This window comes from Pongo pygmaeus, chromosome 1 (genome assembly GCF_028885625.2).
Source record: "Pongo pygmaeus isolate AG05252 chromosome 1, NHGRI_mPonPyg2-v2.0_pri, whole genome shotgun sequence".
Lineage (NCBI taxonomy): Eukaryota > Metazoa > Chordata > Mammalia > Primates > Hominidae > Pongo > Pongo pygmaeus.
This window is the reverse complement of record NC_072373.2, coordinates 62,845,432-62,867,868: the sequence shown is the minus strand read 5'-3', so window position 1 is coordinate 62,867,868 and position 22,437 is coordinate 62,845,432. Positions and strand designations below refer to the sequence as shown.

At 36.5% G+C, this 22,437-nt stretch overlaps 1 protein-coding gene across 3 annotated transcripts in view; it reads left to right on the top strand.

The window, feature by feature from the left end:
• The window catches only part of PLA2G4A (phospholipase A2 group IVA), a 166,459-nt gene that overhangs the window by 93,489 nt on the left and 50,533 nt on the right, over positions 1–22,437 (top strand). For all 3 annotated transcript variants that reach the window (XM_054450808.2, XM_054450818.2, XM_054450827.2), the window contains 3 exons: positions 10,889–11,025; positions 17,074–17,296; positions 18,035–18,149. In XM_054450808.2, the coding sequence (XP_054306783.1) occupies positions 10,889–11,025; positions 17,074–17,296; positions 18,035–18,149 (475 nt within the window). The remainder of the gene's footprint in view (positions 1–10,888; positions 11,026–17,073; positions 17,297–18,034; positions 18,150–22,437) is intronic.

Sequence of the window (22,437 nt, the reverse complement as noted above, 5' to 3'; positions counted from 1 at the left end):
TTTGCTACTAGTACTGCTGCTGCCTGTCCTCTTAACCACTGTGGGGGGTCCAAAACTAGCTGTAACCAAGAGTCTACATATGGGAACTGATCTGGGTGCCCTGGCTTACAGGTTACCCTGTGCCATACCTTTGAGACAAGGGACCTGTCCAGGCTTCCTTCTGATGGCCAACCCACCTCTAATACTGGCCAGTCTATCTCACACAAAGTTTTAAGTTTTCCTGTTGTCATAGTGATTCCATAGTCTCCCATTAAATCCCTTTTTGAAATTTTTCAACATAGTTCCTAGTGGGGTGGGCTTACTTTGTGCCTGACCTGTGTTTCCTCGAGAAAAAACACCATGCTCACACCACACACACATCACAAAACAAAGAATGGTTAACAAGGGCACATACACACTTTTACAGTTTACACCAAACCAGAATCAAAACCAAAATCAGAGTATCAAGAAATCCAAGTCAGGTCAAAACCAAAACCAAAGTATCAAGCAATCCAAGTCAAGTCAAAAACAAAAACCAAAGTGCCGGTACAGGCACGCCGTGGGTGATCAGGCCACACTTCCACTCACATGGAGTGGGCAAGTTCCAAAGACTAGTCTTACCAAGTTTCAGATGTCCGGACTCCAAGTGCCAGTTCCTTCCTGGTGTTCAGCCACTGCATTGATCCTTCACAGGGGCCTGCCACGCGCTGCTCTGGTGAGGCATTCCACCGGGGCAATTCCCCACCTAGGAGCGCTCTCAGGATCCACGTTGCTCAAGCTGGCCAGAGTCCCCCGCAGGGATGCTCCACAGGACAGGCCTAAGCTGCCTAAGGAGCTGCCTCGACCGTCTGTTAATCACCTCACTTCCCAGTCAGGGAACCAAGAAATGTAGCAGGACAAGCCTCAGACAAAACCCCTCAGACACCAAGTTAAAGAAGGAAGGGGTTTATTCAGCTAGGAACATTGGCAAGACTCTTGTCTCAAGAGCTGAGCTCCCTGAATGAGCAATTCCTGTCCCTTTTAAGGGCTCACAACTCTAAGGGGGTCCACTTGAGAGGGTTGTGATCAATTGAGCAAGCAGGGGTTACATGACTGGGGGCTGCATGCACCGGTAATTAGAACAGAACAGAATAGGACGGGGATTTTCACAGTGCTTTTCTGTACAATGTCTGTAATCTATAGATAACATAACCGATTAGGTCAGTGGTCGATGTTTAACTACCAGGTCCAGGGTGTGGTGCCAGGCTGTCTGCTTGTGGATTTCATTTCTGCCTTTTAGCTTTTACTTCTTTCTTTGGAGGCAGAAATTGGGCATAAGACAATATGAGGAGTGGTCTCCTCCCTTACTGGGATTACAAGCACAAGCCACCATGCCTGGCCAAATCCTATATCTTGCTTGTCAATATAATAGACCCTTGTTAGAACTTGTAGTTGTTTATCATGTCAGGCTAATTAGTTCTTGAAAAAACTGTCTTCTCTATACATTATTCAGAAATTTATAGCTTCTCTGAAGTTTTTAGTGTGTGTATGCGTGTTTCTTTTAACATAGAAAACTTTTCAGTAGCAATTCTACAACATTTTTCTTTTTGTTGCCATCCTTATGTGGTATTGGTATACCCTCAAAACAGAAAAATGATATTACAAATTCTTTTCATTTCTAACATTTGTAATTTATTGAGATACTGTGCTAGGCAGTAGAGAAGAATAAAGCTGAGATGGCTAGCCCTGAGGAGTTACTTTCCTTAGTGATTTTAAAGCCTTGTTTGGAAGAATGATATTTAAGCAAACAAAACCAATGATGTGTTAAGTTCTTAATAAAGAGGTGTGAACTGAGGGATGCAAGTGATTGCAAGAGGATGACTCACTCTCTGCAGTAGAGATGATAGAAATTTCTTTTAGAGTTGAAGACTGTTGGCCATGCCTTGAGGTATGAGCTTGCTAGAAGAAACAGGAGGAAATTCATATTTCTTGTAAGTCATGACTGTCAACTTTATTTGGGAGAATGTGCCTTGCAATCTCAGAGTTTCCCTGCCTAATTGCTTTCTAGTTATTTACAACAATTATTTTCTTTACTGCTAACGGCTGACTACTTCCTGTTCCCCTCACAACAGATAGACTTGTCTCCTAATGATAGAGAAATAAAAAGTTAGGAGATGACAAATCTTTCATTTCTTGCTATAAAATTGACATACTCCATAACTGATGCCTGTCCTTTGCAACCTCCCTCGTAGTTCAATAGAGAAAATACTCCTTTTGCTTTCAAATGCAGATACCCATCAGATATGGATCCTAAGCTCTTCTTGAATACCCCAATATATCTATTATTCAGATTTTCCCAGATCACTCTCAACCTGTATTGTCAACGTCTACCTCCGTGTGGATATTTCCTATAAAAATGTAAACATGTTCTAAACTCAGTTATAAATAGAAAATAAAGAACAAAAAACATTTTCTGGATTCTGTATTCTCTCCTCCTTTCTGCTCTATTTCTCTCCTTACCTTCACAAACGTCTCCAACATTTTCTATACAAGCTCATTCTTCCTCCTTTAGACACCAGTACTAATAAATGCACAGGATCTTGTTCTTGCCCCGTCTTACCTAACCTTGCAGCTGCAAATGACAGATGTCTCCTTAACATTTTGAAACATTGTCTACTCTTCACTTACTCCCTTTTCATGGTCTTCATCATGCCTCTTTGGTGTTCTTTACCAGCTCTTCTTCATCTGAGCATTCCTTACATATAGTAATTCCTCAAGTCATAGTCCTAGGTCCTCTTTCTCCTCATTCTATTTCTTTCTTTCTTTTTTTGAGACAGGGTTTCACTTTGTCATCCAGGCTGCCGTGCAATGGCACCAACTTGGCTCACGGCAGCCTTGACTTCCTGGGTTCAAATGATCCTCCTGCCTCGACGTCCCAAAGTGCTGGGATTACAGGGTGCATGCCACCATGCCCCATGAGAAATATGTTTTTCTAGGCAATTGGGATTTAAATCCAGGATTCTCAGTCAGGGTGTGGTGGCTCTCACCTGTAATCCCAGCATTTTGGGAGGCCAAGGTGGGAGGATCAAGACCGGCCCAGCCAACATGGTGAAAACCCATGTCTGCAAAAAATACAAAAAAATTAGGTGTGGTAGTGCACACCTATAGTCCTAGCTACTTGGGAGGCTGAGGCAGGAGGATCACTTGAAACCAGGAAGTAGAGAGCTGCAGTGAGCCAAGATGGTGCCACTGCACTCCAGCCTGGGTGACAAAGTGAGACCTTGTCTCAAACAACAACAAAAAGAAATTTCTCTCTAGCCTATGATGTCACCCAACAACTGTGTGCTAAGGACTTTCACATGTATATCAACAACTTACAACCTCTCTTCTGAGCTTCAGAGCTAAATATTTACAAACTGACTTGATTTCTTTATGTGTATTCCTGCCAGCATCTCAAACTTAGTCTATCTAAATCTGAACACAAAATTTTGTCTCTTTCTGTGCCTTGTATAGAGAGGACTTACATATGTTTGTGTATTGAGAGGACTTGAACTTGTCTTCCCTCTTCCCACTTTCTTTTTACAATGAATTCAGAGTGAATGTTTCAACACAGAAATCTAATTCGATCCATCCCAAGTTTAATATCCTTCCACTGCTCTTAGACTCTTCTCCACAGCTTCTTTCTAGCTTCATTTTTGCCAGTTTATCCCAAATTTCTATACTCCCTCCCAGTAAGCACCTCTTAGTTCTGTGTCTCTACAGAATCTTTCCCCGGTTGGAGGTCTCCTGTACAGTGCTCCCTCTTGCTTCAGTAAACTTCCCCTATACAATCCTTCTCTCCCTTTTAGCTTTTAGCTAACACTTTTTAGCTAACACTCTTCCATTCTTTAACGAGCACACAGGTAATTTCTTCTGAGACTCTCCCAAATCATCTCCTCTCTCTTTACCCCTAAGTCTAAGCTAGTTCTCTCAGTTATACTCTCTTATGGCATATATGAACATTCTCTTCTCAGCGTTTCCCATGGTTGTACTTAAAAAAATTCTTGTAAAAAATATTTATTGTAAAAAAAAATGTCTTGTAAAAAATTAAGACTGTGACTGTTTTCTCCATTAGAATTTAAGTTTTATGAGGGCCAGGACAATATCTGTGTTATTCATCTCTGTATTTCAACCACCTAGCATAGTTCCTAGTATGGTAGATCCTTGGTGAATATTTTGTTGTGTGAATGAGGGCACAGATTTAGGCATTGCATGCATGGAGTAAATTTGCTAGAGAGAGAGGTCATGGTTTTGAAACAGGAACACCAGTATCAGATTGCTAGGGAAACACCAGTTAAGGAGAAGGTTTTGATGAGATCTTGGCTTAGACTCTTGAGTTAGAAATTTATGTAGGACACATTGGTTGGCATTTGTTCTTAGGTTCTTCTTTTCAAAAAGTAAGTTTCTGCTGCCACCTCTAGTCACTCCTCCTTTTGTGGAAAGGATTAGTAAGTCTTCCTGGGAAAATACAACTTTGCTTCATGTTCATACGAATGACAGTAAAATAACTTTTCTGCAACAGATGGGGAATGAGATAATCATGCTTTTTCTCTGGGCTATCCTTCAAAAAAATATTAAAGTCATGTGTTTGAAAGTCATTTATAGAATTAAAACTTTTGTTGTTGCTTTTTTTGGTTTCAGCCCACACTGTTTTCTCTTGGCAGAAATAATCAGCTTAGAAGTTATCAGTACCACCCATTCCCATAACAAAAGTAACATTTTTCTATTTTTATGTTACTTCTTGGATCTCTTAACTTTCCACATCCTTTGTCCCCTATCAAAGTCTTCACTTTCTGTTCAGTGCTAGCCAGTTGGCCTCCTTAGTGTATGGAAGAGTGGGCTGTTGTGGCAGTTTGTACAATGAACAAGAACAGTCCTATTCATCTCAATACAGACAGTATCCAGGTTAGACCTCAACATTGAATTAAATGTTGAATGAATTTGGGCAGTATATATTTGGGAACATTGTTTTACCTTGGTGCTTCACTTGTAAAATGATGATAATGTTTCCTGTTGTGGTAAGGAGATAAATACGAATGCTCATAAAGCGTCCAGCAAAATGTATAGGGGCACATAATAGTTACTCAGTAAAACAGTAATATTATACATATTCTTGGGTGCTGCCATTCTGTGGCATAACACTCGTGGTCAATAATTGTTAAATTTACCATGGCCTAATTTTTAAATTAGTTTTCCTGCCTGTATAATGAACTAGTCAAATAGTTAAGGTTTTTTAAAGCCTAAGCGTTTATTCTTTTAAGTACTAAGATTTTTGAAAAAAAATTATTGATTTTGATTATGTAGATGGAAATCTTTCTGAAACGTGTAATTTCTTGCTCAGACTGAACCAATTTGGGCATTCTCAGGCCTGCTTCCTTTGCATTCAGCTGTGATTGTTCTGTGTCCTGTGTTGGCCGCTTGAAGTGATTTCTTCACACTGCCCTTTTCTCTTTCAACTTTGTTGCTCTGGAATTCAAATCTGATAAGCAAACTTGCTGTTAGAACAGTGTCTCTAATTAATATAATTTCTTTATGAGAAGAGGGCTGAGATCTTTTCTTTGAGCAAGATATATGACTTTGTGTATGGGGATTTTTGGTGTGTTTTGATAGTTCAGAAGCCACTTTTTAAACTTTTCTTGTTCTAAAATAGTTTTTGGTCAGATAAAGTTTTCAGATTACTATTGTGTCTGTGAAATGAAATGTTACTATCCAGTCTCTATGTCCCCTAAAAACTAGCCATAACATAACAAGGTTGGTTGTGGGAGTAAAATCTGGAATTAGAGTAGTAAAGAAATGAGAGAAGAAAAGATTCTTCTTGTTATCAGAGTGTAAAAGAGATAATGCTTTTTCTTAAGGAAGACTATAAGGACCATATTTCAGTTTAAACAAATAGACAGCTTTGGATGAAAATAGAAGTAAAATATGGACCTTAAGTAGTTAATTCTCCGAGTGCCACTTGGTACTTACATTTGTCATATAAGTTAAGTGAAAGGCTAGAGAAAGAGAGATCATCTAGTCGTGGAGGGAGAGGCAGAGCAAGACAGTTTCTGAAGGAGATAAGAGAAATCAACCTTGAGTTGTCAGTAAGCATTGCCATTCCTATGTTTCTGCTGTTTCCTTCATCAAGAATATTTCCCCACCTCTTTCCACCTTCATTCTGACAATGGCACTTTGTACTATCAATCTTTATTCTTCTTTCAGATGGTAAAGGTCGAAAGGCAGGCAGTGGAGGGCTCCCTTTAGTGGAGTATAGGAACATGAACTGAGCAGGCCTGGGCTTGCAAGGGTCAGGTTTCAGGAATCAAGAGGTGGAGCTGAATTTTTCTTATCTGAGGAAGTGGTGGGATATAAACAGCCAAGGAATAAAACAGAGCTGGAAACTGGCCTAACTGGTCTAGAGATCAGGTTAGATATCCAAGGGGCCCAGACTGCACTCAGCAAGGTGGTGCACTCTGAGGGGCCCAAAGCTCTTGACTGCTGAGAAATATAAGCTGTGAGGGAAACAGGGTCAGGGAGAGGCAAGCAAACATCCACATGTCAGAAGCAATGGAGAAGCATATAAGACCAAGTGCTAGATTTGCTGCCGGTGTTCTTGCTTACTTTGAATAAGCAGATTATCCTTACTATTATAATGTGGTTGGGCCTCATCCAATCCATTCAAGGCCTGAATATGACAAAAAGACCTGCCTCACTGAGCAGGAGGGAATTCTCCAGCAGACTTCCCTTGGCCTTCATCTGCATCATAGGCTCTCCTGGGTATGAAGCTCACCAGCCCATTTTGCAGATTTGGCCTTGGCTGGTCTCCACAATGGTGTGAGACAATTCATTATAATAAATCTCTTTCTGTATATCTACTCATCCTGTTTGTCCTGTTTCTTTGAAGAACCCTGACTAATATGGGGGCGCCAAGGAGAGAAATGTTTTTATGTAATTGTCTATGAAAAACAAAAATATTCTTGAATACTTCAGAATTTTCTTTTGAAAGGGAGGCCATTAATAATGTCAGTAAGCTTACGTACCAGGATAATTAAATCAAAACACAAGGTTTTTGGTAAATGAAAACTCATTTCCTGTAATCATATGAAGGAAGTATGAGAAATATTTATTGACATCATTTATATCTAAATACTAGTGATATTAGGTCCAAATATAACCCCAGACATTCTCAGCAGCACTTATTTGATTCTCTTAGAATTAGAGCCATGACTAACAGCTGAACCTTATAACTTTCGTGTTATTTCTTTGAACATTATTTCAGAATGAGCAAGACTATTAAAACTCCAAACTTAGTCTTTGTTTGTTACGTAAAATTGTCCTGACATTATTTGAAGTGATACATAATTTGAAATATAGTTTGACCAAGCATTAATGGTTTCTCTCCATAAAGGTTACCCCTTTCTGAGCAATGACAAAGGGAAGAGCAAGGAATTTTGATGCCAGACATACCTCAGTTCAAATCTTGGTTGTATGACTTATTAGCTATCTATCTATGGACAAGGTATTATCCGTACTCCTCACTTGAAAAATGAAACAAACAATGACTTCCTTTTGATAGTTGGGAAGATTAAATGAAATAAATTGTGTGAAAGTGTCCATAAGAGAGTGCAAGGCACATACGATATGTTCTTGACACATCTAATTTCCCATTCTTTTTTATAGTTCATAGTTACAATTTTATAGTTTTGTAATTCATGTTTCTGTAGGTGTTATAGAATCTAGAATGTTACTAGTTGCTAAAAGATTCAAGATCAATATTTTTATATATCAATATATCAAGATCAATATTCTTATATATAAGTAAACTGAGCCCACAGAGTATTTTCTTGGCCTTAGGACACAGTGTTAGTTGGGGAAAAGCAGGGGCTATTTGAGAGACAAAGTAGAGCATAGTGAAATAATAGCTTTGTTATGTGGCAGACCCAACTTTGACTCCAAATACCACTTTCTAGCTTTGTGACATTGGAAAAAAAATCTTCTTTGTGTTTAAATTGCTTTATTTTTAAAAATGGGGTTATAGGCCCAGTGTGGTGGCCCATGCTTATAATCCCAGCATGTTGGGAGGGCAAGGTGGGTGGATCCCTTGAGCCCAGGAGTTTGAGACCATCCTGGGTAACATGGCAAAACCCCATCTCTATGCCAGTACAGTCCAACAGAGAGTTACTCCAGCTTGGGTGAGAGAGAAGAGAGAGAGAAACCCTGTCTCAAAAACAAAACAAACAAACAAACAAATGGAGTAATAGTATGTACTGACAGGTTATGAAAATTAAATGATATAATGTAAATGCTTGCTTAACAAATAAAGGTAATTATAATCTGCGCAGCCAATTATTTGATTATTCAACTTTACGTACAAATATCTGACATTTTCCTTCCCCTGATGACAACAGAAGTATCTGAATTAAAACCCTGACCTGAAAACCTCCTTCAGAATTACTTCAAAGCAATAATGAGAACAGTAGGTTACCTAACACCTGAATTCCAGTTTAATAGGAGGCTGTTTCCAGAAAATTCCAAGCAACATACCATAAGCATCTTCAGTATGTGTCGGGCTGTTGGCATTTGGAGAAGGACATCTGGGAAGTTGTTTTCTCAGGATTAGAGAAGCTCTTATGTTCATTTTTCCAGTTTCTCTTATTAAATCTCCTGCTAAATAACAGCACAGGCTGTTTGCTGTGTGTTGAAATGAGGAGTATAAGACCTTTTTTTTTTCTATTCTAAAGAGAACTTTTTTCCTCTTTACCAAGTTACTAAGAACTTTTTTTTCTCTATTCTAAACTACCTCATTTGTATTGGGTTGGTTATTTTTAATAATGCAATGCTACAATTAACCATACCTATAGATTCAAATGCCCCCAAATAATTTTTGAATACGAACAACCTTCCATCTTTTACAGTATTATTCTTGAAATTGTTTTTCCTCAATGCCCTTCGTAATCCTATTTTCCCAACTCCCTAATATATACCTGCTACAATACTAAGACCCCAAGTATTTTGGTTCCCAAATTGCATACCCTTTCCTGCTTATGCCTATCTTGGCCTGAACCTTAGGCCCAGAACTGAGCACATAGCCATGTTAAATGTTTGCTTTTATTGTTATCATTATTGCTATTATACTGCCTGTAAACTCAACCCCCTTTCAAGGCTGAATTCAAATCCCTCCTCTTCATTCTAACTTTATATCTAGCTTCCTTACAACTACTGCTGCACCTAATACTTTATTGTACTCTATTCATCCTCTGTATGACCTACTTTAGTTTCCTACCTTAGCTTTATTTCCCCCTCCAGACAAGCTTTTAAGGACTTACATATTTTACTTTATTTACAGTTTTAAAATCTGTTTGAGAGCTTGGTGTTTATACAAACCCATATACATCTATATAAAGATACATAAAGATACACACACATACACACACATACACATATATACATATACAGATTCAAAGCCAGTTAGATCCTTCCATTGCACTGCACTTGTAGAGGGTGCTTTCATTATGAGGTTTCAAGTTTGCATGTAGTTTGATGCCTAGTGTTTTTTTGATTTGAGACCACTTGTTAGAGTACAGCTCGGGGTTAGGAATTTAGTCCTAGGTGTTCTACTATTCACTGCTCTAATTCTAGTAAGATTTGGCCTCTGCAGATTTATCTTTCCCAATTTAAAGCAAAAATGTTTGCTATTATTATTATTATTATTACACTGCCTATATACTCAACCCCCTTTCAAGGCTTAATTCAAATCCTTCCTCTATGTTCTAAATTCTTATCTGGCTTCCTTACAACTACTATAACTTATGACTATACAACCTTTTTGGTCCTTCTGGTTGTAAAATAATCATTCCATAAATATATGTATACATCATATTGGTAAGTGGCCTCTCAGGGATCAGGTGCCAATACTTGAAACACAATGCATTCGTGTTGTATATTCAGCATTTCTAAGACTGAGTGCACTGTTTCTTCCTTCACCTAACTTCATGCCTTGGGATCCTTGTTCTGAGTAATGATAGCATCATCTGCTTAAGAGCAAAGCTAGAAACCCTAAGTCTGACCACCCACCTTCCTCTCTTTTACTGCTAACATCAGATCGGTTACCAGATGTTAAAGATGCTCTCTGTAAATGTAACCTGAAGGCAAGGTGCTTACTCAACTATGAATTACCAGCTAATAGATCTTACACAAGTAACATCATCATTATATAACTTTCATTTGCAAAACCAGCAAACACTTTCCTTCTGCTCACCTTACGTGATTTCTGAGAGAGTTAAATAAGACAATGTCCCTGAAAGCAAGCCAAAAATTTGCAAAATGTTGAACAAATGTAGAGTATTATTGTTATTATTAAATAGAGTAAGTTGGTCATTTTAATAATATCTTTTTTCTGATAGACATTGGTTTTTTTATTTTCTTATATGAAACATTCTTTCCTTTTTCTTTTTTTTTTCTTTTTGAGATGGAGTCTTGCTCTGTTGCCCAGGCTGGAGTGCAATGGCACGATCTCGGCTCACTGCAACCTCTGCTTCCGGGGTTCAAGCAATTCTCCTGCTTCAGCCTCCCAAGTAGCTCGGATTACAGGCACCCGCCAGCACACCCAGCTACTTTCTATTTTGTTTTTAGTAGAGGTGGGGTTTCACCATGTTCGTCAGGCTGGTCTCGAACTCCTGACCTCAGGTGATCCACCCACCTCAGCCTCCCAAAGTGCTGGGATTACAGATGTGAGCCACTGCACCCGGCCTTATTTTCTTCCTTTAAAAAATTAGGCATTACTAAAGTATGAAGTTAACTTACACTTCTTTGTGACAAAATATGGAATGTATAACATAAAGATTGAGACTAAAGGGAACTGTATTTTATGATTTTTACTTTGTGTACAAATCTCTCTGTTGCATCATTTCAGGTGCCTGTGGTAGCCATATTGGGTTCAGGTGGGGGTTTCCGAGCCATGGTGGGATTCTCTGGTGTGATGAAGGCATTATACGAATCAGGAATTCTGGATTGTGCTACCTACGTTGCTGGTCTTTCTGGCTCCACCTGGTTAGTATGCATTTTTAATTTTAGTTTTATAACTTTAAATATTTAGGATTTATCTAACTCAAACACTAGAAAAGGGGATTTAGAAAATTGATCATTAACTTTAAATTACTGAAACTTTCCAGTTTGATGCCACAATCTGCTTTAAAAGATTTTTTTAAAGACAAATCCATACTTAATAATAGATTTTTGTTGCAAATGTACTTCTTTTAAGCCACTTTGTAACTTAAAATGTAGTTAAAACATAAAATAAAAAAGACTAATTGAAAACAGTTCTAGATAAAAATAGAAGCGGAACAACATACTCCACCCATAATTAATTTAATCTTCTTATAATTTGCTGATTTGTAGTCCTTCAGTGAACACGTCTAAGTCTACATGATTCACTACATATTCATTTTCTTCTTTAGGGCAAATAGAATAAGATGCAAGATACCATAGTATACAGAACAAAGAAAACAATTTTTTGAATATAGAAATATAATATATTTCATTGATTTTCATCTAACTAAATATGAAATTAGTCTTTTAAATTTAGGTGGAGACTTAAAGCATCCGTATGTATAATACTTGTACCCTGTAGGCTTTCACAAATATATTTATAAAATGTTTTCAAAGAAGATATTACATACTTTTTGGTTTGCTTACCTCACATAAGCACATTGAAAATCAAATGAAAAGTCCTTGCTCACATGTCTCAAATAAGAGTATCATCTTATTACTAAAGATCTGTCTTGGACTTACAAGGCCTTTTTAGTCATTCAGCCATGGCAAACCCATCTATCAGAATATCGTATTATATATGTCTAGCATTTTAAAGTTTCTGTGTCATTTTATCTTGTGAGATGGGTATGAATTTATTCATTTTTATGCTAAAGAAAATTTGACTTAGAAGCCAAATGATTTGTCCAACATCACTAGTAGAGCTAGCATATAAACTCAGGCTTTTGATCTGTCATTCTGAGTTCTTTCTACTAAACCACACTCTTTTCTGGGACATCTATATATTTTACAGAGAGTTTCACATTTAAATCATCTACAGTTTCTTAAATGTTATGAATCAGATTATTTAGTCATGAAACAAAAACTTAGAGCCATCATTGCCATCTTCTCTATATGTACCCTCAAAATGATTTATTTCTTCTGAAGGAAGGGTGTAGCCCATCATTATTCTTTCCCTTGAAGGAAAGAGCAGGCATCTGCCTGTTTAATGAGTAATGTGTTAGAAAATCTTGGACCTTTACATTAGTTCGCCTACTCAATCATTTTATTATTATTCTTTGAGTGGTGTTCTTTCTTTGTACTCACTATTTATTGCATCCTGTTGTCCATCACTGACAACTGGAAGAAGCTTACTTTCTTAAACTCATCTAATAAAGCAAGACTAGACTTTGAGTGCTGATTTGGGGATATAATTGTGTATGTGTGTGCTTGATTAGAGCTATAGTCATTGCTTTGGTTATAGATTTGGTGCAAAATCTTCTTACATTCCCCTGTCAGTAAACAAGTCCTGTAAAATATAATTAAAAGGATTTTAAATGTGCACATATATATATATATATACAGAGAGAGTAATTAAAAGGATTTTAAATGTGCAGATATATATATACAGAGAGATTAATTAAAAGGATTTTAAATGTGCACACACACACATATATGCATACTTCTACTCTATCTTTCACAGTCTTATTTCCACAAAGATCAGCTTTTCCCTTTTTATTTTGTTTCCTTAAAAGGCTGCTCACTCATTGTAATAAATTTTCACCCACAGACCACTTAACTTGCAAAGTTCTTATTTTCCTTGACTTCTCAGTGTATGTGGGGTGGGGGAGGGAGGGATTGGAGATTGAGACATTTCACACATTGATTTGTCCTTCTTTCTAATTGTTCCTATCATGCCTTTTCAGTTTTATTTCATCCTCTCTGATTGGTATCTCCTCCATATATTGTCCCTACCACTTCCACAATTTCTCTCCTTGATGTGGGCTTTCCCTTAGGGCTTCTCTTTTGGTTTATTATATCACTATGTCCTCCATAGGTAATTCCACCAACTTCTGCCATTTTAGCTATTACCACCAAGAATTTAATTCATAGAACCCTGTAACACTCCAAAACTTCATAGATAAAAAGAAAATAAAACCCTAATGGAGACTGCAAATAAGCTGTCATAGAGGAAAATCAAGTAAAAGATGGTATCTAGAGGGAAGGATGCTTCAAGAAGGAGTGGGTGTTTTAATAATATTGAAAATCTGTGAAAAGCTTAGCAAAGGACTGGGTTTGGTTAGTGGTTTTAGCAGGAACCACTAGTAAAAGTAATTAAAAGATACTTTTGAACATGAGATTGTAAAAAATAAGAAGTGAATAAAACATGAGAGTACAAAATTAGGCATGTGAACCTCATAAAAGCCGTCTATTATTTCAAGTACTTTGTTTGGAAAGGGAAGGAAGGAGCTCGGTCATTGTTTGAAGTGAACATAGGACCCAGGGAAGGGTTTTTATTTATTTTTTCAGAATTTAAGAGAGTTGAGCATTTTCGCAGATGTCTGAGATGTAGGAAATAATGTAGAGGCATAGATGGAAGATAAAGAAATAGAAGGATCATAGATAGAAAAAGACTCCAGCAGAGACACGACACAAGATTGAAAGCACAGGTAAAGGTGTTAACCAGGGAAAGAAGAGATGCTCCCTTACCAGGAGAAAAGGTGGCCAGGATGATTCATGTTCACAGTTCTTTCTTAAAAAGTACAGGTGAGAAGGTAAAAAGTTCAAAGGAAGGAATTCGGAAAGACTTGGAAAAACACATTACGCTTCTATGTTATGTAACCTTTTATATTCTGCTGATACATGGCCATTATTTGGTGTAAGTGAGGTAATACGGAAATATGTGGAGAAGCCCTGGACCTCCCAGAAAGTTTCCTGTGATCACAAAAGAGAATTTTAGGTAGGACAAAGCTTCCCTTATACCTGCTACTACCTTTATGGTAATTACTTCTGAAATTAATTTTGGATGATAGTTGTGATTCATTAAATATAAGTATTAGCCAACCTGGAGACCTGAAATGAGTGAACTAAAAAAACAGGACAGTAATCCTGTGTTCTTTCACTCAGGATTAGTACAGCTTTCTTCCTCAGCTGTTCTTTTATAGCATCGTAAGGGGCTATTGGATGTTGACTGCCAAGTTTGTACAGTATTACCATCTAAAAAGAAATCAGAGCAGCTCTGCATCTATAGACAGTATGGTCCAATTTATTGAACTAACTAAAACAGAATTTGAGAGCGAGAACTTTCAGTTTAACAGTACGAAAAATTCTTAGAACAATGAAAAAAGAAACAATATTAACAGAAATTGTCACATAAGGTGTGACGGGATCAAAGGTCAAGATATGTGTTAGAGAAAATTTGTTGTTTAAGGGCTAAGTTTGTCTTGTTCCCTAATGAATCTCTCTTACCTAGCACAGTGCCTGACTTTCCTTAGGTCATAGTTGCTTAATCACTGAATGAAGAAATGTGTTAAGTGACTGCGTTTTATGGGAAAATTAATTTAGGGGTTTTTAAAGGGTTTTGAGATATTTCCTTAACAGATGTTGAGGGTCTTCTCAAGTCATTCCAAATCTTAGTTGCAGATGAGAATCACTTCTGCTGTTTTTTAAGCACAAAAATTCTAAAAGTTTAACCCTAAATGTTTACCCCTGAAGGTTTGGATTCAGCAAGTCCTGGTGGTTAGCTACTGATATTTTAAAACGTTGACCATTTGATTTGGAGACAAGCATTGAACTGAACATCACTTCCTCTCTGGCATGATTTAGATTTAAAATGTCACAAAATCTAAAATGCATTTAGATAAAAAGAATGAGGTGTCCTATCATATAAACATGTTGAAAAATTTGAGGCAAATATTTCTAGATTTTTATATAAATAAACCTCAGTCCCTTTCACTCATTAATTAACTAATTTATAGAGGCCCTGCTATGTCTAAGCTACTCTCTTTTTGAAATTTGATTGGTATAATTGGGAAACATTATTGGTAAAGAGATGAAAATTAAGGCTTAACTATAGAGTTAAAAACTGGGGTGATACTTTCATGTTTTATTTTTTATTTTTTGAGATAATCTCACTCACTTAGATGTAACTGCAGGGACACCATGAAAAGATTATCCAACTCTCCTTGTGAATTCTAAGGAATATGTGTCATAAATGCTGAACAAGCAGAGACCATTAACCCAATGCCAATGGTTGAAGTATTCTAGGTTTTTCTGTTTCTCACCAGGGTTTGTATTTCCAAGCCAACTGCTTCATGAGGCGGGAAAAGAGAGAGAGAGAGAGAACACCAGATTACTTCAATCTTCAGAGAGCACATTGTGCATTTATTAAAAGTATGAGAAGGTCCAGAATATCATATCTTTTTTGATTTGGATGAATCACACAGTAGACTTTGGAATAACTATAGGAATAAATGAATTGTGTATCTTTCAAGTATTCAAAGCTGCATTTTTATAGATATTTCGTGATTATACTAAGTTGAGTTGAGCAAGTCTATTTGATTTATCATTACCACATGTTGAGGGAACTGTTTCAAATTCAATTTGTACAAAAATCGTTTAAAGTTTTTTTTATTTCTGCACATGTGTTCCATTGTGGGTCTGTTACTCTCCATTTATTAACTGATTATTATTCTCAGCTTGTCTCCAAGGAACTCAAACCCAATAAGGAATTATAATTTATTGTGAAATGGGAATAGTTTGGTCTCTAAAAACTGAAATCTTGTATAATAGACTAAAAAAAAAAGCCTATTGGGGAGAGGACAAATTTTGAATTCCAGTTCTGCTGTTATAAACTGGGAAATATGAGCATGTTATTTAAATTTCCCAATGCTCTTTTTCTTGATAATTAAAATAGAATATTTGAAAGCTACCGTGAGTCTTCAAGACAACAGCTTATGAAGAATTAACCAACACAGTGCGCAGAATATATTAGGGGCCTAAGAAGAATTAGTTTTCTCCCCTCGAAGGGATGATAACCATTATAGTAGACATTTTGATTTGAATCCCAAGGAAATAAGAGATTAAGACATGTGCTATTTTCTCCTTGGTTGGATGAAGTGATGGAGTGTTTACATATTCTATTTTTATTTTGTTCTGTGAGTTTCCTAAGCTGTGCTTGTCATATGCCAGACATTAGCTAGTCACTGAGGCTAAAAAAGATGAATAAACAAAATTTATTTCCTGAAGGAGGAGGACACAATTTATTGAGGGGAACAGATAAGTAAACGAGTAATTAATAGTCAGCATGAGATCTACCATACTAAAGGTATTGGTTCACAGGTAGGAGCACCATAACTAAATATTTATTATCTAGATATCAAATATCAAGGCTCATGGTGATTTCCAGTTTTACCAGAAGTGGCCAAATGGCTGGCAGACAAGAGGCTTCATAAGAAAGCATTTACTTTAAAGACGTTATTTCTCGTTAGGATTTTGCCTTCAGATTCATATGTTCAGAAATTTAGAGACCTACAGTTGACAAGGTTTGAGATTTTTGTCTAGTTGGCCAATGGATAATTAAGGAAAAAAAAGCATTTGTCAAGGGAATTAGGAATTTACAATAGTTGGGACAACACATTTTCTACCTGTAGATAATCATCATGGAAATTTAGATGATCAGATTGCTTGACTAGTCTTGGAGCCAGACAAGTCAATTCACTTACATGACTCAGATGTGCTCTGTCATCAATCTCTAATAGTCTGATAGAGATACTCCATTCCTTGCACACCAGACAATGGACAGTAGTCCTAGTAGGGCACCTTCTCTCCTGGACTGTGGATGAAAGTTCAGTGTTTCCTCTGACACCTCTTTTTTTCTTTACCTTCATGGTAGACCAGCTCCTTTCTGATTGACACATTCTTTTCTTAAATGTTTTAATATCTGCAATCAGATAATGAAGTTAACCGAATATGTCCACCATGCTTTATTTACAGAGTGTGCCTGATTTCTTTGGAGACTGCTGTGTAATGCCCTTTATCTTTACTGATTGTGTTTTGTTTTCTGTATAGGTACATGTCAACCTTGTATTCTCACCCTGATTTTCCAGAGAAAGGGCCAGAGGAGATTAATGAAGAACTAATGAAAAATGTTAGCCACAACCCCCTCTTACTTCTCACACCACAGAAAGTTAAAAGATATGTTGAGTCTTTATGGAAGAAGAAAAGCTCTGGACAACCTGTCACCTTTACTGATATCTTTGGGATGTTAATAGGAGAAACACTAATTCATAATGTAAGTTAAAGTTCAACCTACATTGCTTTTATAACAAGTAGACAGGACATATTATAATATTATATTTTAAATAAAAGAAAATGTAATACATTTTATAAAAGTCAGTGGACTCTACTTATTTGTCCAACTATGTGTACTGAGCCCATTCTCCCCACCAGAGATTGTAATTCTTCTACCTTTCAAACTAGTGCTTACTAATTCATTTCAATGATGTAAAGGTTTTGAATGTGTGAGAAAGTGCTTTTGTATTCCTTTTCTCTGGAAAAAAAAAAATCACATTTTAACCCTCAACTGCCCATTCCTTCCAAGAATGGTAACATTTTTAGATGAGGAAGAAGGAAGTTTGCCTGAATAGAGTCAAGAAAGGAAAGGGATCGCATAGAACAGACCCTCTTGATACATGATTGCATTGATGTTTCATTGAAGATAAAGCAGAGGAGAGCCTGTGACAGGGAGTCCAGGGACTAAGTTTCTTCCAGGCTCCACAGTTGCTAACTCATTCTCCAGTTCAGATGTAGACATATCATCTAGAGTTATGATTATTTTTTAAATGAAGGTAGTTACTTCCATAGAGCTTATTTTTTGTTGTTCATTCAGGACCTAGTAATTTCTAGAAGTAATAAGACTTATTTTTATTATAAAATTATAAGATTTTGATTGGAAGTACTATTTTGAATAGCATTCTTCCTGTATCTGTTTATAAATTTAAAGTCATCTTTTTCTTTCTTCTGTGGACAGAGAATGAATACTACTCTGAGTAGTTTGAAGGAAAAAGTTAATACTGCACAATGCCCTTTACCTCTTTTCACCTGTCTTCATGTCAAACCTGACGTTTCAGAGCTGATGTTTGCAGGTATGCTGTTTCCTTTCTCAGAACACTTCCTGGAACCTCTGAATTGCAGTTTCCCATGGTTTTCTTTAGAGGAAGGTCATAAGCAATTTCAGTTGTTTATTTTAATGTATTTTCTGTAACATAAGACTTTGAAAATATAAGAAAATATTAAGTGAGATGATTTCCTGGTTGTAGAGAATATTCCATGAAACTAGTAACTAATGTATTTTCATTGACTATAGTAAAATAAAAATCATGGACACAATCAATCAATACAGTCAATTAATTATCCATTCCTCAGTAACTTTTGACAAAATAATATGCCTAGTGCTTTTAGGTAGGGCAAATTGTTTTACTTGTTGGTTATCTTTTCATTAATTGGGTCATATGATCTACAGTCGTCCCTTAGTACTCATGGGGGATTGGTTCCAGGCCCCCACTGTGGATACCAAATTCAGTGGCTGCTCAAGCCCCACATACAAAATGGCACAGTGTTTGCAGGTAACCTACACACATTCTTCTGTATACTTTAAATCATCTCTAGGTTATTTACAATGCCTAATACAGCGTAAATGCTAGGTAAATTGTTGTTATATTGTTTAGGGAATAATTACAAGGAACAAAAGTCTGTACATGTTTAGTACAGATCAAACATAGTACATGTCAACAACGTTACATTTTCTGGAATTTTTAAAAAATATTTTTGATCTGCAGTTGATAGAATTTGCTGAACTCATGGGTATATAGAGCCAACTGTATGTTTGCCATTCAAAGTGCTGTTGTGATTTTTATAATTCAGCAGCTAAAAAGTTCTAGTGTATATTTGTAGTGGTTGATGAACAAATGCCTCATTTTGTTAAAATCTCAGGAGTGAACACTTGTTTCTTCTCAAGCTTTGCTTCTTGGATACTATCAAAGTGTACAACACTACTTGGGAGGCTGGGGCAGGAGAATGGCATGAACTCGGGAGGCAGAGCTTCCAGTGAGCTGAGATCATGCCACTGCACTCCAGCCTGGGCCACAGAGCGAGACTCCGTCTCAAAAAAAAAAAAAAAGTGCACTACAGCATACTTTTGGAGGGCCTCTGTCAGTGTTAGTCTGCAGCACAATGGCATTTCTGACTGTGGCTGGTGGGCTTCATTCTATTTTTAGGAAAATTATCTCAGTGACTTCAGACACACCATGAGCTTTAAAAACCATCATGAATGGTGTGTAATTAGCACACATATTTCCAGAATCCTTTTGTAATTTTCACTTTTCTCTCAACTGCCTCTCAGACAAAAATTTTGAATAGTTTACAAAAATTAGCACACAAGGGATCCATTCATTCGAATGTTTATTAAAATATTGGCTAAAATGTTTGTCATGCTTATGGTTCAGAAGGCACTTATCACATTTGCTATTTTATTCCATGTTTCCTACAACCGGGGAGTAGGTATTTTTAGCTCTGTTCAACAGAAGAAAAACCAAAACCTCATAAAGATTAAATAATTTGCACATTGCTGCTTAGAAAGTAATTAGCAGTGCTGAAATTGGTTTCAAAAATCCTTTGTTCTTTTTATTTTACCATACTAACTTCTGATGTGTACATAGTGATTACCGTCTATATAGATTGCAGTCTGCCAGGCGCTAAGGATGAATTCCTCTTTCCTCACTACAATATATTGTCCCTACCCTATAAGACCTTATAGTCTGTTTGGAAAATTTACAATAATTATTAAAGAAGTTAAGGCACAAGAGAGTACAGAACTGTTACTATACACTGTCATTTTGACCAAGTTATATAACCTATGTTAGACCCAGTTTTCTCAACTGTTAAGTGAAGATGAGACTTCTTACCATGTTTTGCCAAAAAATGAGACAAAGTACGTAAACAATGGCAGGCCCTAATAATAAGTTTCCAGTGAATTTTAACAATTTAGAATGTTCTGTGAAAGCTGTATAAGAAAAGTCAGAGGTCTAGATCTTAAAGATTAATAGGATTTGAATATGAAAGGCACATTTAATTATTGGATTGTGGAGGGGGGCGTATAGTAGGGTCAGGGATAAATCTGGTATGCTCAATGGCAACAAGGAACCACACATCTTGGGCTACAATGGAGTTCATAGTAGAGAGTTGAGACTTTATTACATAGAAAAGTAAGTGCCATAATGAAATTCCTCCCCCTGCCCCATAGCTATTATCTTGTGGAGCTTTGAAATTTTTGGAATTGTTTGATCTATAACACTTGCATGCTAGTCAGATTTTTGCATGGCCAAATGAATCATCCTTCACCCAGGAAGAATTATGATATGGTCAAAAGAGCACTACATCCTAATTTAAAAGCCTTGTCTTACAATACTTCTAAGCTGAATACCTCAGGCTAGTCATGTAATCTCTGATTCTTATTTTCCTCCTTATTTAAAAAAATATATTAACCCTAAGATTTATCTTCCAGAGCTATTTAGACAATAATATGAAATATGCATAAGATGAGACTGAAAACTATAAAGAGGCATACAAATATAAAAGTTTGTTTTTATTGTCATGATTGTTCTGGACTTTTCACAGTGGTTATATTTTATTCTGAATTTTTAGTCAATATCCATTTTCAAAGAAAACCTAACTAAAATAATTAAAGAATAAATAATATTTGGGTGAGTGGATATTTTGGGTTCTTTTAGACTGAAAAAAGGCTGTTTTGTATTCAGTTAGTAGTCTTTGGACCTGGATGTGTCTGCTTTTGACATCTGCTTAACTGCAGTACTGCTACTGAGATGAGTGGTGCACCATTAACCTTCATTGTTAAGCTTCTGTCATAAGGCGGTTTGAGCTGTGTCTTCCAACAGATTTAGACAAAATCATTAAACATTAATTATATGAATCTTGTACCCAGATAAGACATCTTAAGGTACATGTCTTGAGTGTTCAAGTAGCTTTACTTGAGTTATTGAGAAAAAAAGAATAGAGACATGTCTGTAATTTATTCTTCTAATATATGCTTAGATTGAAAGTGGCTGTGTAGAAGAAAAAGTTGAGATAGTCTCTGAATTATATTTTTAAAAGTCAAATAATCAAATTAGCTTACAGAAGCTTTATTAACAATTTTGCTTCAACAATACCGGATAACATTTTCCCTCCCTCTTGGAATAATTTTAAACACACCTTTCATTTAGAAATTTCTTGGAAATTTTCAACAAATAAACATTGGTGTTTAAACTGTTAGAAATTCCTGACTCCTCCACTACATCACATTGCTGAAAGGACTTAGAACATTTATTTAAAAATTTCCACTGGTGAATCAACTGCATTTATGGATTACAACTTATGGTTATGAACTTAGCATCATGCTAAAGTTTTCGACAGACACTTTAGAAGTATAAATATAGTACTTTTCCTCAAGAAAGTTATAATCCTATTGAAAGAGACAAAAATAAAGCATTGAAAAATTCCTATAATATACCTAGACCTGACATAAGTGTGTAGACCTGACATAAGGGTGAGATATCATAGAGATTTAGTATAGTCATAAGAAAGGGTGATGAAACTTGGATTTTAGTCGAATGTAGAAGGATCTATCAAGTACAGGTAAAAAGATATCTTTGTGTGGGAACAGTATGAGAAAATGCTCAGAAGGGAAGCCAGAGTTATGTTTTGGGCATCACTATTAAAAAAAAAAAGACTAGTCTAGGACTTATGCACACACTGGTGAAGAAAAAGTGTTGTATTTGGAGGCACCATTAGTCCCAAGTTATGGAATGATTTTAATTCCAGACAGAAATATTTTTATTTGATTTTGATGATAATGGGAAATAGTTAATGCTTTTGTGCAGGGCAATAAAATTATTTATGTAGTGTTTTTGAAAAAGGCACTTTGGTGACCAATAAAAACAGAATGGAAAGGAATGAAACTGGAGCAGAGATATCACTGTGCTTTTGCGATAAGGCCCTGGAACTAGGGACATACTGATAAGAAAAGAATAGATGATATGAGAGGCCTAAAAGTTATCGGTGTGATGCAATGATGGATTTGATAGAGTGATAGCATGGTTTACTGAAATAGGTAAGCTGGCCCGGGAAGAAGGGTGATGAGTTCTTATCTACGTAAGTATAGTGGGAGGAGATGACAGAATATCTGAGTGTAAGGGCCCCAAAGGAAGTTGAAAGTACATGCAGGTGCAGGAGAGAGGTTGGAGTCAAAAGGTAGAGTCACCAGCAGGAGATAATTAGTTGAAAACTAACACCGTGAGTTCTTCAGTGAGGGATGCAGAGCTCATTTTAGCTTTTGAGAATGCCTATAGTTACTGTGTGCCCAGGCCACGGCACTAA